At 38.2% G+C, this 19341-nt stretch overlaps 1 protein-coding gene across 5 annotated transcripts in view; it reads right to left on the bottom strand.

Annotated features, from left to right (window-relative positions):
• PTPRM (protein tyrosine phosphatase receptor type M) overlaps positions 1 to 19341 on the bottom strand; it is a 527195-nt gene that overhangs the window by 368874 nt on the left and 138980 nt on the right. For all 5 annotated transcript variants that reach the window (XM_063130578.1, XM_063130575.1, XM_063130573.1 and 2 more), the window contains exon 2: positions 13148 to 13270. In XM_063130578.1, the coding sequence (XP_062986648.1) occupies positions 13148 to 13270 (123 nt within the window). The remainder of the gene's footprint in view (positions 1 to 13147; positions 13271 to 19341) is intronic.

Genomic DNA, 19341 nt, shown 5'->3' on the forward strand with positions numbered 1-19341 from the left:
TAGGGTCTGTCTTCCATGTTACTTCTTTACTACATACTGCCTGATCCACATTCTTGTATCAGAGAGAGAAACACTCGCATCGTGCTTATTAAGACACTTCAGCCAACAAATGTTTTCATACCCAGAGATTACATCTATTAATTTTTAAATAGATATGTTTATGAAAGATGAAACATTTTTAACAACAACAACAACAACAAATGTATTTCCCATTAATGCACCAAAGTCCATTAGGTAATTCCATTAGGGCAAGTACATATATATCAATACAGCGAAAATGATAAACAGCCTCATGGCTCTTTTACTTAAGGATAAAATTACAGGAAAGGAAAGAACAACTGTTCTATCACGCAATAATATCAAGACACCACTGAGTTTCAAACAATCTCACAGGAAGTAACATGAATTTCACTGGAGATGCCCTTGAAGGAATTAATAAAAGTTATTTTAATAATATACATAGTAATATGAAATCCAGTGTATTATTACATGTCTTTGTAAATTAAATATATGATATGAATATCATACAATCATCTTTATTGTGTATATTATTTCATACTATTATTATATTTTGAATTTCAAAAATAAGTATATAGTCTATTTGTTAGTATACATACACAGTCAAGAAAAATATGACTAAGAATAATTCAGACTCCATAAAATACTAAATGAATAACTAAAAGAAAAGCTGGAAAGACTAAAGAAATCAGCTGGTTCCAATTCTCAACTGGCATCTCGTATAATGAAGGCTTTGACTGGCCAGTGTTTGGTTGTCCTTTTGCAACTTCAGAGCCTTTAACTATTTCCTATTTTCTAACTTCATGTACTTATTTATCATCTCAGCTTCCGGCACTATCCTTAGTTTCCGCTCTTTATACATCCTTACTAATACCTAGTGTAGCTCTACCCATAGAATCTTAGACATTGTGCAATCACACTATATACCTACCGTATTTCTTTGATTGTAAGACACACACTAATTTCAGTACCACCAACAGGAAAAAAAACCCTAAGACATACCTGCGTTTCTAAGACGCACCCTATTTTTAGAGATGTTTATATGGGGAAAAAGTGTGTCTTAGAATCGAAGAAATTGGGTATGTATCTTTCAAAGATTTAAATTCAACATCTTCCTGCTTCCATGCCTTAACTATCCTATCTGGCCTTTGCCCTTGGTTTCAGAATGACATATGTACACATTCTTCTCAATCTTCACCATATGTGCAAAATCCTTACAAAAACCCAATGACAACCAAACCCATTCACTCCTTTCCTTGAACTCAAAGGGAACAATGAAACCCACACACACCAACACTCATAATTTAGGACAATAGCATTTACACTAGATTTATATATAGATCGATAGTACAGCCAACAGATGTTATATATGCAGAGCGCACACACACTAATTTTGACACACACACCCAAATGCTATTTGACTGTTTTATCCACCATTTCCATAATAAACATTTCTGCTGGATTGCTCTGTAAGTTTCAGTAAGAATCATAACATTAAATGTGGCTAATAGTATGTTATTTTTTGAAAAAGTATAACTTACAAAATATGTGTAACTACAACAGGATCACCTCTTTTGTACAATGTTATATTATCTAAGATATAAAATGAACAGGACACAACTGTGACAGTATTTGTTTTAAAACTCATTTTTAATTCAAAACTATAACTTTGGCATTTTGAAAGGCCAATAGTACAGAGGAAGATGGAGTAAATAATTCACATCTAAATACATGTCACATATATTCTACCATATATGTCTAGATATGCAGTTACATTTGGAAAAAAAATCATTTTCTATTTCATTTTTTTCAGAAATGTAATTAATGCCAGACATATGCTGCATTTAGTTCCAATAATAACTGAGAACAACAATATGTTCTCCCACACATGTTTCGAAATGCAGGCTAAAAAGCTAGGCTTGGGTTTTGATGTTGTTGTTGTTTTTAGAGTTCTCTGTAATTCAATAAGAATACTCTTACACTGAAACTACCCATGACAAGAGATGTAAATATGACCAGAATTCTTTGAAATAAACTAACCTCTTGGAAGCAATAGTTTTTCTAGTTCCCATCACTCTAACATGCACAAAAATACTACCTAGACTTTTAAAAGGAGCAACAATAAATCAAATAACTCTATTAGTTACGATTATTGGTTGTTTATCTAGCAGCAATCAAAATAACATCTCAATGGCAAGTTCTTCCCACTCTCCAGCCAGGCTGCTTAGAAAGTCTTGGTGCATTTATGTCTGCAATCCCTCAGGGCCAAATTACATATTCTGCAAATTGCATAGCTGGGCCTGAATTTTTTCTTAATCTAGTATATTTGTGCAAGGTCCCAATTCTGACTGGGACCACCACGTTCTGAAAGGGAAGGATTTAACCTTCTCTCCCATCCATTTCTCCAGAGCCTTGTAGGAACAGAGCAGTTTAAAAAAGGCGGGGGAAATCCACTGGAGTCAATGGTGGCTTTTTTAAACCGCCCCCCTCGAGGCGGTGGTGGAAATTGTGTAGGCGGCATATTTAATCCTTACCTCTGTGAACATGCTGGTCCTGATCTGTATGAGGACTACACACAGTTACAGTGGAGTAAAGAAAAATATCAGGATAAGCTACACTTATGTAATTAGCAGAGCAGATAGTTTGGCCCTCAGAGAATCACCACAGAGTCTAAACCGTATTCACAGAAAATCGGAAAGATGTGGACAATCTCACTACAATGGTTATTTGGGATGTGTGACGAATCCAACATGTTGGATTTTTTTAAACTGATTTTTCCAATCTGCATCGCCCAGAAATGGATGTGTACCAGATGCATTTTGCCTCCAGAAATCCCTTCATTTCAGGACCTGCAATGCATTCCGCAGAAAAGAAAAACAGTGTCCTATTAAATGCACACATTTGAAAAGCGTACAAAAGAAAATTGTACGTTTTTTAAAATGTGCATGCACACACTTTTTTACAATGGATAAATGCATACCAAAATGCAAACAATTTGAAAAAATATATTTGTAAAAATGTACATATAAAAAAAACCCACAAAATATTTGAATGGAACTAGCATGAAATGGCGTTGGAGGTAGAAAATTAAGGAGGTCCACAGGAAAGAACTTATTAGAATTGTCCAGTCACAGATACTAGAAGAATGCAATCCAGGTGAAAAGAGAACCAATTTAGAAGTGAATGCAGAAATAGAAACACAGGATATCTAAAGTCTGGGGGGCATGGAAAGAGGGAGCAGTAAAATATTTTTCTAGCATTTTAACCATCAGTTTAACGAGGGGCAAGTTCAATCGTAAAAAACCCCACAGGAAGGCTGCCCAAAATCTCTTTCGTGTCGCAGTGCTCCTTACAACAGCTCTAGTGTCAGAAATCTGTTTTTAACATGTTTGAATTCTGTTTCAACATGGAGATGTTCCACAATAGTTACCTAACAGTGCGGAAGTTCTCCATGCCAACACACATAGTGATGATAGCCTCCATGTGGTAAGCAGAATATATGCAGTGACCATAATTCCTCCAGCATCTACAGCAGTCCAGGAAATTGGCAGTACTTGGATAACGTCATCACAGTTTACATTAAATCTTAATGATGACCAAGAACTTATTTTAAAGAACTTTGTAGTTAAATTTCAAATACGCATTCCCAGCCTTTGGAGCTATTATTCACTGGCTTTTGAACGGAGTTGTTGAACAGCAAATGAGGGGCAACACTCTGCCCATTGCAAAAAGAATTATAGGTGTGATCCTACTCTAGAATTACAACCACTGGATAGGATTGCTACTAAACCCCTTGCACCAGCACAACACATTAGTGCAGATAACCAGTATGCTGGAGCAAGGAGCAAAAGCAGCAGAAAGGACCTTTGCCTCCCCATCTTCTTGCCCTGCATTTTTTGCTAGACAAGCTTTTTTGACCATCTACCTGAAGCACTACAGAGGGGGTCAATAAAAGAAAAAAGTCTCGTTTTGCATCAATGGAGGCTTTTCGGATGGGTCGGTGGGAACCTTAATAAGCAAATGATGGTGGAGAAGATTTAATCTTCCTTTCCTGGAGCGCCGTGGTCGCAATCTGAATAGGGGCCATGCATGCTTATACTAGAGAAAATAACATAACAACGAGCTACACACTACACAATAGTGTAATGCATAGTTTGGCTCAGAGCAACTGAATGATTAGGGGGAAATGACTGGATCTCTGATTAGCCACAGTTTTTCAGTTCCAGATCATCCTTGCTAGTGCAGTAGCAAACCTCAGAGACAGTCAATATGCTCTGATCATTAAACACATGTTTTGCCACAAACTATTAGAACAACATGACATTTAAGAAAATTACATTTCTGAAATTCTTCACAGGCTAATCATATATGGCAATCTATCTCTATTTTTTTTTACAGAAATCCCAAAGATCAGTGATTTTTAAACACAGAGCCTGTGAATTTCCAGTGCACTAGGTCATTACAGCAAATGGGAGGTCTCTGCAAGTCCTCTCCTTTTGCTCAATCAGAGACCATTCCTTGATCAAGCAAAGTGGGAATGCAAGATAAAAAAAGGTACTGCAGTCCTTGGACTGCCGTAGCACAATCCAGGGGAGAAGGAATAAAAATAGGGCTCCATTATGCTCTATGACTGGGTGGGCAGACATTAGTTTGTGCGATCATCTTTGTTTTTCCTAGAATTCCGAGAACCACCAACTAGAAGTTCAAAAGATATAAACTTAAGCTCTGTTCAAGCATTCCCAAAGTGTGTTGCTTCATCCTGCAAGGAGGGAGAGTGTGCCAGCTCCTGGGTCATCACTCTCATGGTCCTCTACAAAAACTATAAATTTTCACACTTTAGGCAATGGGAAGGGAAGTGCACAATTCGTAATTTCCATGTTCCAAATGTGCACTTTTCAAACGAAAAGAAAAACAGGTTGCAAACAGGAACAGAAGTGAGATCAACCAAGCTACAAAGTGGAATTTGGAGAATCTGGTTAAACGCAACATGACTAGTTCTGCCATCCTGAAAGGTCCCTAAAAGGTTCACTCCACCCTTGCTCTATGGCAGGGATAGGCAAGTGCAGGAGACCCAGGAGCCATTTTCACCCCCAATGATCTCCCACATGTGGGCCATTCTCCATGGGCCATCACACCATTCTTGGGGAGGCTCTCAATTAAAAAAATTGGGGGGAGGGAGGAAATCGCTGTTTTGTTGCCAAAATTCAGCAGCAAACCACTCCATACCACTATGAAGTCTGACAACCATCTGCCAAAATTCAACAACAAAGCACTCCAAAGCATTACAGAGGGCTACAAGCTAAATGTGACCCCAGTAGTTCTCGGTATAAAATAAAAGGGGGTACTGCAAGGGGAAGCAAGGGTCACATGCGGCCGGTGAGCCACATGCTTCTCACCCCTGCTCTATGGGGATCCCTCTATATCAACGTGGGCAACATCACCATGGGCTACATGTAACCCCAAGGGGGAGTTTTATGGCTCCCACCAGGTTGCCCGTTTCCATAGCGTGGTCCCCACTGCTGCCTCACCTCCAGATTCCCAGCAGTTCTGCTCGGAGACAAGGTGTGTGCTCCCTATGCACCTTGTTTCGCAGCAGAATTACAGGGAATGCAGCTGCTTGAACACTTCTGGTTTTTACCAGCAGCTGCGGCAGGAAAGGGAAGCTGTCCAGGAGGTTTCTGGAGAGTCCAATGCAGCCCAAGAACCCTCTGCAGTTGGCAGATAGTTCTGAAAACAATTCTCTTTGCATATATGAACAGTCAGACAATGACCAAAATAATAGGAGTTTTATTTCTATTGTCAGGGACAACAGTTTACTGTATAGACCCAGATGCTTTGCAAACAGAGCAAACTAGACCCCACTGTAGTCATCTACTAAAACCCTCTAATTAATGACTATTCACACTGAAGAATGGGATCCCATCCTTCATGGTTGCAGACATAATTTTAGGAAAGTGAATATTTGTGAATATATCCGACAGTAGTTGCTTCCACAGATTACAAGAGTGTTTGCAGACGAATATCTTTGGACGTTACTATTGAATCTTAATTTGCAAGGTTTATCACCGTAATAGTTTGATGTTCATACACTATTTTGACATGTGCATGTTGTTGATCAATATGAAGCTTTCAATTTTTTTCAACCAAGAATATTTTCAGTCATACTTTAGCTTTCTTTTTTTCTGCTATATTGTCAACTGTCTTCCAGGGGCAAAAAACAGCTCCCTATGTATTCCACAGTCCTGGGATACTTCGTTAAGTTCTGGTTTGCTATCCAACTCAGCTTCCTTTCTTCTTATCTTTCACTCATACTGCTAGGGGAAAACAAATCCTTGAGGGCTAGTATGGTAGCATTATTATTCTCACAAGGCCATGACCTTCCTCAGCAGATTGGAACATTATCTACCTTCTCTGACATTAATGTGATGTTTGGCACAGGGGAAAAATTAAATTCTATCTGCCCCTTCAGTGACAGCAATTTCTAATTTATTCTATCTTCACAAGAGAGAGCATATATAGAATTATAATCAACCTTTAAAAAAAGAAGTAAAACCACATTCTGAGTTTGAAGTGGGAGCTCTTCCATATTCTGCTTCCCTCTAAGAATTTACCTTCAAGTTGAAGTTAAAGCAAGATGAAGTTGAGGAGGCAGAAGTTGACCTAAAAATGCTATAATATAAAATGAAGAAGATTGGGGAGGAGGAAACTGAAAAGGACAGTATTCTCATTCAGTACAACTGAGTACTTAGTCATTTTCCTTTTCAAGACAGTTGAGTATTGCTGACTCAGTTCCCTTCCTGGTCATTACTATTTATTTATTTATTACATTTCTATACCGCCCAATAGCCGGAGCTCTCAGGGCAGTTCACAAAATTTAAAACAATTCAAAGTATAAAACAAAAGTATAAAACCATAATATAAAATACAATATAAAGCTCAACCAGATAAAAACAGCAGCAATGCAAAATTACAAATTTAAAACACCAAGTTAAAATTTATTTATAGACTGTTAAAATGATGGGAGAATAAAAAGGTCTTCACCTGGCGTCTAAAAGCATATAATGTAGGTGCCATAACTGTGCCCAAGTCTCGTCCAGAGCTAAAATGTAACCCATCATATATGCAGAAGAAGTTATTGGCCCTACTACTTTTACATAAGGGTTGTGTTTTCTTGTAACATATGCCTTCCATTCTATAAAGGGGAAATATGGTTTCAACATACTTTAAAAAGGTCAGAATTAGAAATGTGAAGGCCTGGAAACCGAAAAAATTTGAGAGGAAACTTTTTTCCCTGTTTTTTCCAGAATACTTTTTTGTTTTTTTCTGAAAAATTGAAACAATGAAGAAAAATGGATTATGGGGTGTTTATTTTAGCATGTTGAATAAAATGTTTAAGACAAGATGTTCAGATATTTACTTCTCCAAATGGTTTCTAAAAACTATGTAGAGTATCAGATTATTACAATCTCTGTGCACCGAGGACAGGCAAGTCCTAGGTTGCAAACTGAGTCTACAACTCTCAAATGCAAGAGCAAGATGCATTTCCACCTCTAGGGGGCACTGCCATTGAATCATAGACTGAAACTGATAGTGATAGCTATAGCTCAGAAAATGAGTCTGCATATTCATTGAATCCTGGTTCCCCCCCTTTTCTCAGTTCTTTTTATGAGAATGGGTGCTTTATGTCTGCTTGACACTGTGGAGGGCTAGCGCAGACATAAATAATTTTCTTTGTAACTAATGTTGATGGTTTCTTCTGTTGTTTAAATTTTTTTTTTTTTTTTTTTTTTTGCCTGCTCCTCATAAACTGGCAAAGCCAAAGAGGTTCCTTACAGTTCAGGTGTTCCTAACAGTTCAGAAGCTTGTAGCCCCATTTGTTATGAAAAAAGGTAAAAATTTAAAGAAGTAAATTCAATTTTTAATAATTGTTTGAATACACTGTACTTTTAATATACCAAATGTAATAATTTTATGCCAAACGAACTTGGTTATAATTACATTTTATGTTCCTAAGGTAACAAAGTGACTTTCAATCTGTAAAAAGTGCTAATATTGCATTATTTCAATTTTTCCAAAAAAATCCATTTTTTTCTGAAACCCTCCGAAAAAAACCACTTTTTTTCCATGGCTTCAAAATTTCTGGAGAACTTACATCTCTAGTCAGAATTGATAACATTATGAATACTGTGAATAAATAATAACGGAAACTAGAGAAGCAGCTAAACATCTGGCAGGTGAACAAACTATGCAGAGTTGGCCTAGACTCTAGAGAGTGGAACTGAAAGAGTTCAGCACATATCACTGCCACTTAACTCACGACCAAGGGATTCCTCAAATGCCAATACATGTTAGCTCTTCAAAAAAAATATTATTAAATGTGTTGTTGTATTTGTAAATCTTTACACTGCAGCTGGTTTTCATTTTGGTTTTATATTGTAGTTGAAACTTTTGAAGTTTCATATTATGTTTTATACAGTTACGGTTTTAACTTTAGTGAACTGCCCAGGGAGCTTCAGCTATTGGGCAGTACTGAAATGTAAGAAATAAATAAAAATGAAATACTAGTAAGAAGGCTTTTAAATAGTGTAGATAGATATAGATAAATCTCTTTCTGGTCCATGTCATATTTATTATGAGAGCTAAATGGAACCTCCAGGTTCACAAGTAGAATTCATCTGAATACCAGCTACTGGTGGGGGCGGGGGAAGCTACTGCCTTCATGCTATGCTATTGGTTCCCCAAAATCATCTGGCTAGTTAGTCACTGTTGGGAATGTAGACTAGAAAGACTCTTGGTCTGATCAAAAAAGCATCTGTTTCCCAGGATCTCCAAAACTCGTCAAGTATTGCAAAATGTCTTTGTTCCCAAAGCTGAATCTACATTGTTATATATGCAGCCCAACATTGTTTATACATAAATAAGCATCTAGGCTACCTAGAGAAAATCATTCTACAAAAATTAAATGAAGTAAAATGTACAAAAAGATGGAGTTACTTCAACTATTAAATATATCTGCAGATTAAAAATAAAACAGAGAAATCCAAAACTATGTTTTGCACATCCACTAATATTGCCTAATTGATCGTGAAACGTTACATACTGTCATTAATTCACTCACTGAAGCACAGTGTCTCAAATTAGGGATGTCATTGCGAATTCCTTTTATTTTTGACAAGGAATTACTGAATTCACTCAATGTTTCATCTAATATAATAATACTAATTTTACAGAAAGCAGTTCACTGTGGAAGGCAAAAAATACCCACAAATCATAAATCTAAAATGCTCTATTTATTACCAGAGTTAAAATACAGACACGATATATCTCCCAATTTCATACCAAATAAAAGCTTTAATTATAGCAGTGGTGGCAACTACCAGGGCTCGAGGGATTACACTGTGCTCCCACCCACCTGATGAGTGCATGCCTGGTTTCCAAGCATAATTGTACTTCTGAGAGGCTTTAATTCTGCTTGTAGACAAGGTGCACACTCCCTACACACACCTTGTTTCCCTGCAATATTACTGCGATTCCCACCAGCAGTGATTTCGGCAGCAAGGGATCACAGCAGGTGCCACATGGGGCCTGCAGGCTATGTGTGTGTACCTAGTCTTGATTTAGTGCAATATAGCCACCCTGGCACACCTGAAGTCACCCTTGAAATAATGATCCTCCAACAATGGATCGAGAGTAATCTTATACAAACGTAAACTTTTTCTAACTATCACATGGAGTCCTGCTCCTTTAAGATCATATTTGTAATGAAAAGTTGGGAAACCATTAGAATGCTTTTTCTTCCTACCCCAGACATGGGTGATACCAATGTTTGGAAGCAGGTCCGCCAGTAAGTCTTCCTGATCCAGTAAGATTCTTCCACAGAAGAAAGCGAAAATCATTAATTTCTATAGGAGGAGAGCCACCACTGACATTCTCTCTGTACAAATGTAAAGACCACACTGCACCAAAAGGACAGAATAACAAGAGATACCCTCTGAACTGGCCTGTGTGTGTTTACATCCACAAGGTTGTTGACAGATTTTTGTTTGTTTTTCTGAAAATTCCTGATTTAAAGTTAGAAATAATGCTTTCCACTCATTAGAAAGTATGTAATTGTACATGTTATAATCTGTTTATATTTATTTGCAAAATTAAATCACAAGAATGGTATAAAAGGATACTATTCTTAAGAGCCAAACCTAGAATTATTTAATAAACATTATGCATTACACTTTCCTATGGAGTAAACTCTGTGATCCTGCATTCCAACTTATCTCATGTGTTTAAATTTATAGCATGTAATCTTGAATGAATTTGTAATATATTTTCACATGTTGATTTAAATTTTGCTATCCAGACTACAACGGAAGGAACTAGTGAAGCAATCATTGGCTCTGAAGGATAAACTCTGAGTGGAAAAGTGAAGTAGGTTCAGAAGTACTATTGTCAATCTTTGCTTAAGGGGTGTCAGAATAAATCTGTGTACTTTTTTTCTTGTGTAATTTATGTAGATCACTAGTATATAAGAAACTGGATGTATTACAATTTTAATCAACGGCAGTCCATTCATTAGACATAAATCCAGGACGTAGGACATACAGGAAACACTGAGAAGCCAGCTGTAAGGCAATCATAATGTGACCACCTACCAAGCTTTAGCTTCAGCCAGAAATTCTACTAAGTCATAGACAGGCGTCACCAGAGCTCTGTGGGCCTCTAAGAAGCAGCTTAGGTTGGTTTAATGTAGGCCTCAGCTAGACCTAGTGGTCTAGTGCGATGGAGGAGTGAAGATCCCACGATATTTTTATTGTGAGACCTCCCCCTCTGTTTACATGTGGCATGCAACGGCCTCAGAGAGAGAGGCATCGTGCCCCCCATTTTGTTTGTTTTTTAAAGTGACAGGAGCGCACGAGCGCAAAAGGTAAGCCTTTTTTTTAAAAAATATTTTCCCTGCTCCCCCCACCCCACCCCCTGTGCATGGGTCCTGGCCCTTTGCGAGGAACCGCGAGGAGCCAGGACAAACCGCGACACAGCCCGAGACTGCAGAAAAGTGGAGGGTGAGATCCTGGGGCAAAGGAGGGATCATCCCTCCCTGATCCCGGGATCCCCTGTGCGTCATGTAGATGCACAGGGATGATCCCAGGGATTGCCCCAGGATAAAGCCCCATCTAACTAAAGAAGGAGAAGGGTTATGCAAAAAGTTATGCAAGACTGCAACAGGAAGGACTAACAGAAACTGAGTCCTCTTATGTTAAAAGAGGGAAGTAGATTACTGGTTACAGATTAGCATGAGCTTCAAGGTGCCTAATAGATCCCTTGAGCTGTAAAATCAGGGATTGACAGAAGTACTACTGGACAATTTCCTGCTGACCACAAAACACCTGTGGGTGATGGGATTCTTGCAAAAAATGCCAGACTAGGTGGATATTGGCCTGATCCAGTAAGGCACTTCATATCATTTCACATTAGTCATGCATTTGTTGAGATATCACACTTTCCTTCTTTGTCAGTTTAAAAGAACACCAATTGACCACAGAACAAGTAATACCATTTTTAAAATAATAATCAACCAAGACGAGTATTTGCTTCTGGATCAGTTGAGTAATAGTTGAGAAGCCACACTGGTAAAACATCTGTCCTTTTTGATACCAGTATATGATACCAGTATACTGGAGGCATTTTTACAGGGTTTATGAGAGTATTCTCAAACTGAGAAAACCTCTTTGAAGATTAGAAAGAAAACCAACTTTTGTTCACATTTATTATTCGGTACACTTATGCCCCATCTTTTCTCCAAGGAGCCCAAGGTGGCATACATGATCCTCCTCTCCATTTTATCCTCACAGCAAACCTGTGAGGGAGGTTAGGCTGAGAGTCAGTGACTGGCCCAAATTACCCAGTGAGCTTCATGGCCAAGTGAGGACTAGAACCTGGATCTCTTGAGTCCTAGTCCAACACTACAACCACATTGGCTCTCATTTCACTGATATGAGGGAGGCGGAAGAATCACCTGATTATTCCTCATACCTAAGAGACCATGTTTATATTATCTTTTGTTGATTATGAAATTCTGGATTAATAAAGCTATATTAATGATTACAATGACCCTTGGTTCTCTTACAGTCCAGTCCTGTGCACATTTACTTGAAAGTAAGTCCCCCTGAATTTAAGTGTTAACGTACTTCCATCTAAATGTACATGGGTTATAACCATGCTGCCCAATCACATGCATGTTTTGTTAAGGATGTTCCATGGGGCTTACTCCGTAGTCAGGTACAAACAATTGCAGCCTATATCTAATAAAACCAATGATTTCCTTCCCTATAATTGCCAAGTCCAAAAATTTGATTAGAAAGTTTGCCACATTCAGTATACTTGAAGATCACTTTCTGCAATACATTTTAACTGCTTCAAATAAATATTGCATAAAATAATCTATTTTCTTCATAGCATTGTGAATTATGTCTAATTGTTGCTGAATTTTCTATTAATCTATATGTACCATTAATCAAATAATTATTAATCTTCTCAGACAGTATCCCTATGTACATACGATAGTCACTTTAATTCCACAATCTTTTCAACATTGAACCTGTCCTGTTCCCTTCTAGTGATATTTCTCACCTCTACAAAGTATACTACTACTCTGGTATTATTCTAGTAAGACTCTCAATGTTATATAAAAAGAAACCAAAAAAAATTTAAAATAACATCCACCCATTTAAACTTTACAGTTCCTTTCCCCACTATTCTACATAATTAGCATACTAATTTAATGTTTAGGACCTGATAAATTTTATCCAAACCAAGTTAGTCACTCTTAGTCCTATTGAAATAAATGGGAAAAGATAATCATAGCAAACTTAAAGCCCTTTGATTTCAATGGAACCTAAGTATGACTAATTTGGTCTGGATCTAGCCATATATAATTATATATAATGCAAAATGTATTTTCCGGCAGATACACTGTGGATTTCGTAACTTTGGTAACATCATGTTTTCTAATTCCAGAAGAACATCTGGTAGAGAAGTCATATACCACACATTTCTATGGAAACAACCTACAGTACTCCCTTGTATTATGTGATAAAACAGATACCATTTAAAGAAATAATACCAAGTCAAAACATACCTGTGGGCATCCATGGATCCGATGAGGGCTTTACTAGTGTGTTCACTTGATCCCAGTTAAGATCATCTTCGTCAGACTGACTATATCCACATGAGGTAAATGGTTCATCAAATGAACAGCCACCTGTAAAAATGAAGGATAGGTTAAAAATGGAGTAATTCGGGATATGTGATGTGCAGTCCAACATTTGCATTTTCTTTTAAAGCCCATTAAAACTTTGCCTACTTGGTACATTTCACCCAAAGAACCCATCATAAGCCACAATCTCCAAAGACCTTGAGAGCACAGTATCGTAATTATCAATTTTAATTACAAATTACAAAATACAGCTTGCTCAAATTAGCAACATAATCATAACATTTCACTTGCATAAACCTGGAATCCTGGACTAAATAAGACTTAGTTCTACCATGTGGACACAGCGAACTTTCCATAAGGTATGCAATTCCTGTGAGAGCAAATGCCTGATGCTGGTTCAGAACATCACCCACCCACCCCAGAATACTATCAGGGGTTTGTAGTTACTGTACACTCTACACATCCATAGTGTGGGAATGAGGACATTGGCATTGGATGGGCCATCCACTTACATGATGCTACATGCCAAGGCACTGCTTCTAGGAGCTGGATCCGAGGGCCTACTTTAGCTGCCTGGTTGCTACAGAGTTCTAGTGCACATGCATTTAAAACTTCCATTCCGGCTTTCTATGCATCAGTATCATGTCTTTATTCACATATTTTCCAAGCAGTACAAAAATATACCCTAGTCAGCAATACAACTGAATTGTCAGAAATACAGCATTATGGCCCAAATTGCTTCTCTTGTGCACTGTGACCATCACAAATCTGAAAAACTGTTCTGCAAACATGAAAGGGGAAAACAAAAGAAAGAACAATGGCATATATCCAAATAGGACCCACAGACAACAGAAATTAACACAGATTATCTGCAAATTCCTTATATCATCAAATGCACTGTTTACAATAATCTACCTCTATGATTTTAGTTCAAATACTCCGCTAAATTCAACAGTCTGTTTAATCCTATGGTAAAATCCATTTCTGATGTCAGAGTACTTATTTATTTTAATTTCCACAATGAGTCATACCTTCTCTTTCATTTTAAAGGGTGATGGCGATGATTTGCTAACAGATTAGGCCACTAATACGTTTATTGTTAAGTTTCTATCATGCACTGAGAATGGTTACTTTCAAGTAACTATTTCAGCAGCTGGTTTTGGCTTTAGTTTGCATTTCATTGCTTTATAAATTAATATCTAGAATTTCTGCTGAAATTTTCATAACTGGTTTATACTAGCATCAGGTGTTAATAAACAGCTATGTTGTTAGAATTATATTTTCAGTCATTGTAGTGGGTTGCAAACAAAGCTGTGCTACTGGCAGTTGTGCTACTGGGGTGATGCCTTCCCTCTGGGTCTTTCAATGCCTCCAGAAAAGCGGAACTAGAGGATTGGGGGAACCTTCCAAAGCAGCACGACAGGTGATGCAGAGGACAGCAGACAGAAGTGGTAATCAGCAAAGCTTTCCTTTCTCCCACCCTCACCATCTTCCAGCAGGAAGCCTCCATTGAATCCCATGAATGGAAGGAACCCTTCTGTTTGTGGAAGGGGCAATCAGGATCCAACCCAATGTTGATGTGTTATAAAAAGTTATTCAGCAACACTGGTGATGAGTATCACTGATATATTATACTGACTTTCTTTTAAACTCAGATATAAAGAAAACTTCTCTGCACAATTAATGATAACTCCAATTTTCTTGCTTGATTTCTAACCTCGACATGTACTCCAATTGTTTAAAGTGCTCATTATTATCTTCTTGGGTACTCAAATCCAGAAGCAGATTATAGATTCTCAGCATCTACACAAAATCAGCTGCACTTAACTGATTTTTATGTACATAATACTCAACTTACATAATTTTTGAGATAAGAAATGCATCCTTTCCAGATAGTATTAAAATAATCCTACTTTTTTTTTCTGTCTCTTCAAAAGGAAATTATTTGCTTGCACTAAGCCTCTGAAACTATATGAACTCCCCAACTCCTATAATTCAAAGTTTCCTAAGAACTGAACTTTTTTAAGTATTACAAATTGATAGATTCATCTTGTACTACAGAGCACAGCCTCCTGCTGCTGCTTAGATAATAAAAAAGGCCTCTCTGGCAGCTGTCCAGGAAGGAATCTTGGATATCTTCACACTCTCGCCTGGAGGAAGAGCCTGCCAAATAGCAACAAGAGAAGCATAAGAAACATGCTCCCAAATGCCCCGGGGGACTCTGCTGGTTCAGCCAGAACCATATCTGATGCCGCTTGGATGTTAGAGGGTCAGGCTGAAAGTCTGCTGGCTGCAGTCCTGGTGGAACACAGCCTTTCTTTATATAGCACCCCACCCTCATTTTGTTTTAAATTGTTGGAAAGTGATTGAAACTAAAATAAATTTTTTAAGCAATATACTGTAATTCATCACGGCTCAGAGTAACCAAATGGGAATAAAATGTTACTAGGCACTATGGCTAAAACAGGAACAGGAGATTGCCAGGAGGATTCCGCTTGCATATTAATATTTGTAATTTGAGGGACATGAAAAATATATAATCTGGGAAATAGCCATTAATCATTTAATTTTTTAACATTCACCCAAACATTTCCTTCTTCCCTTAAATGCCACCATCTGTTTTCCTTTATTATGAACTGCACAAACGTACTGTGTATGCCTTAGTGGCACAAAGATAGTCCATTTTCACACAGTCCTAAATGGCGTTTAAGAAAGAGTCTTATTCATTATCTCCAAACATTTCAGGGCAATGAGTAGCCCTGGACATTGCGTCTTTCTGTAACACTCTTGACTGTACTACCCTCAATTAAACATCCCACTGGAACAGAACACTCATTAAGACTCCCATGGTATTTGCTCAATATTTCACCTTGACAACAACGTATAATTTATCTCACACACAAAGAGTGAGATAAACTCAGAAATCAAGTGGATCTGTTCAACAGAAAACAGGTACCTGCTATATTTTGTGATTGAAAGGTTTAGAATATGCAGGAAAATTAATGACGTTTCTGTAAAACTAAAAATACATTTTTTGCAAATGAAGGAACAATGTAAAATTATTTTCTTTGTGCTTCACTGATAAAAAGCTGTCCCATAGGAGCACTGGAAAATCCAAGGCCTGCCAGACTTAGGGCTAAGAAATTCACAATTCACAATCACTAGTATCAACTTTGTTGACCACGTACTGCAGGGGTCCCCAAAATTCATGCACTGGAGGACATATTTGGAATTTTGATAAAGTGTCCTGGACACTCTCACAAAATGACTGCAATGGGGGGAAGTTGCCCATTTACAAAATGGCTGCACAGTGGCATAACCAGTAATGAAGCACCGATTTTTTCAGAAAGCTAAAAGAAAAGTAACTTGGCCAAGAACCTAAGTACAAGGCAGAGTTGTGCTGTAAACTCCAAAACACAAAACCACTCTTTTGAACCTAGTTTTCTGCTCCACAACCCATTTCACAAAAGGCAAACTGGCAAAGACAAGTAACTTCACCAAAAAATTGAGTACAAGGTTGAGGTGGGGCCTTAGCCCCAAATTCCATTCTTGTCCCCAGCAAAGTACCTATTTCACAAAAGGCAAAAGAGAAACACAAACTCACAGACAACACTTCCATACCATACACCACAAAAAAGCCAAAAACACACACACACACACACACACACACACACACCTCAGGCAAAACACATACCAGAGGCAAACCACAACTCCTCACTCCCCACTCCACCTTAGCCCCACAGGACACTCCCTTCCATCCCCAGCTGACCTTTTCCTTTTTCTGGGAGGCTGGGCATGCTGCACTACAGCCATCCCCATAATTATTTTATACGAATGCCTCTAGGGGCCCTGTGGGGGCTAGAGGAATGCTTGGAAATAAAGATGGCATTGGAGGCCAGCACTTCATTTTGCAGCATACCACCCTCCCAATTAAAACATTATTAAAACATCGGTATGGCAGAGAGCCAGGCGAATGCCAAGGGGCACATTGGTTCCCACGGGCAGCCCACCGAAGACACCAGAGTTACTGAAAGAACTTGGAGTGTTACTTGAGCATGCTCCCATGTGGATACACTGTGAGAGAACAGCAGGGTTATTTTATGCCCAATGGAGACCCCTTTCAAAGCACATGTCTACATAAGGAAGTATGATGAGATAAAATGACACAACAATCTTTGAATATCTAGTTTAGGTAACAATAAACCAAGCAAAGGATTGGCTAAGAACAGTAACAAGTATCCTCCCCATTCCTTTGGTTCCCTCCACTTCCTTTTTTCATATTTCTACATTACACTTAATTGAGTTTTGTAACAGAAATGAATACTGATTACAAGGAAACCAACTGAAACCAGGTGCAAAATTGCTCACACTGGGAGAGGGCAGGTGGGCCACAGCATTTTTCAATGTTGGCAAAATATTCCAAAGGCATCTGTAAAACCGATTAAGCATTTGTAGACAAGTAGCAAAACCCACACACTTATATTAGAATTGCAATTAAATGAAAAAGTATCATGCAAGTCAACACCATCCTTATAATTAGGAGAGATTAGGGAGCTGCACTGTGCAGCAAGGCTACCTCAACAGTTTCTCCTGCCCTTTGCAGGGGACCCACTTGGGGGTTTCGTCTGCATTCTGGCCAGGTTTGCTCCTTGTGTGACTTGGCATGAGTGTGATCCCCATAACCCAACAACGTCTGAGAGGATTATGCAGCACACTCCCCATTCATGCAGGAGCTCCCCTTGCTGGAAGCAACATACCAGCTCCCACAGTCGCTCATTGCTTAGCGTAGGATGTATGGTTGGGAGCAATTTATTAATACACTCTTTCATTGAAATGTAGAACTTACTGACCTACTTGGAAACTCCTTTGTGCATAGATTTTTTGGCAAACCAATCTATAATGATTGCCTTGTTTCTATTATAGACTATCACGTCAAAGATGTTTTCCAGATATCTTTAGTGCACAGATATCTGTCTGGCACAGTCACGTATAACAGTTTCAGTTGCTGGTGCAGCTGCTACAGAACATCAATGAAGTCTCAAAATATCTTCATAAACATTTGTAAGAAAGGTCCTTGGTTACCACTAACCCCAATTTGTTAATGTAAACAATTCTAATGTAAGCTCTCAAATTACCTTACAATATTAATTATATTAGTTTTGCTTTAAATGGATAGCTAGGTTAAAATTGTATTTTAGAATACAGAAGAAGAGAAACTGGGGATGTTAAAAAAAGGAGACTGAAAATTCTGGGGCATCCTGTTCTGTAAAAGTAGTGGGGTGGGGTGGGAGGTAAAACGAAAGATGTTTACAATGCAGATATTAAAGTAACATTTAGTACCACAAGAAAAGGGCTTTTCCCCCCAAATTGCTTCAATAAAACCTGCTGTGATATTCTTTTCACAAGAATTCCAAATGGGGGGAATATGTTAGTGTCAACCTGTGCTCTTTCCTTCTCCTCAAATATGTTAGGTCTTTGGTGCACCACAAATATTACAACGGCAGCATCAGAACCAGTTTTCCATGGCTTCAGCCCGTTCTTCTTATAATCATGCAGACCCTTCTTACCTTCCTGTCACCCCTAATCCTGCCTCGGTGGTGATGAAATAACTTCACCACTGGCAACAGCTAAGTTCTGCCAGTCATATACACAGCTATCTTCTTCTGCCAATCACATTCCAAATTTCAACCTGTCAGGCATGCTTTAAGATAGATTCTTGCATTGAGCCTGATGGCCTGATAGGCCCCTTCCAACTCTATGATTCTTTGATTACATTAATTATGTTGCACTTAGATGACTCCTCTCGCTGTGTTGTACTCTAGTGTAAAAGTGAGCATAGCCCTGATTCAGACTGGGAATATGACACAGTTTTAAATTAAATTAATTAAATTAAAGTTCAGTTCAGTTCATTTATTTTGGTCACAGACCAGTACAGAATTAATTAAATAAACAATTAAAGCTCCCACTCCCACTGCTTGCTTACCCACCCCCTGCAGGGCTTTTTTTTTTTTAAAAAAAGAGAAAAAGTCTCCATTGGAGGCTTTATTTTATTTTTATTTTTAACCTTCATGTGTGTATGGGGGGGATTTTGTTAAGCAAATGGTGGGGTGGGAAAT

This window comes from Elgaria multicarinata, chromosome 7, assembly GCF_023053635.1.
Source record: "Elgaria multicarinata webbii isolate HBS135686 ecotype San Diego chromosome 7, rElgMul1.1.pri, whole genome shotgun sequence".
Classification (NCBI taxonomy): Eukaryota; Metazoa; Chordata; class Lepidosauria; order Squamata; family Anguidae; genus Elgaria; species Elgaria multicarinata.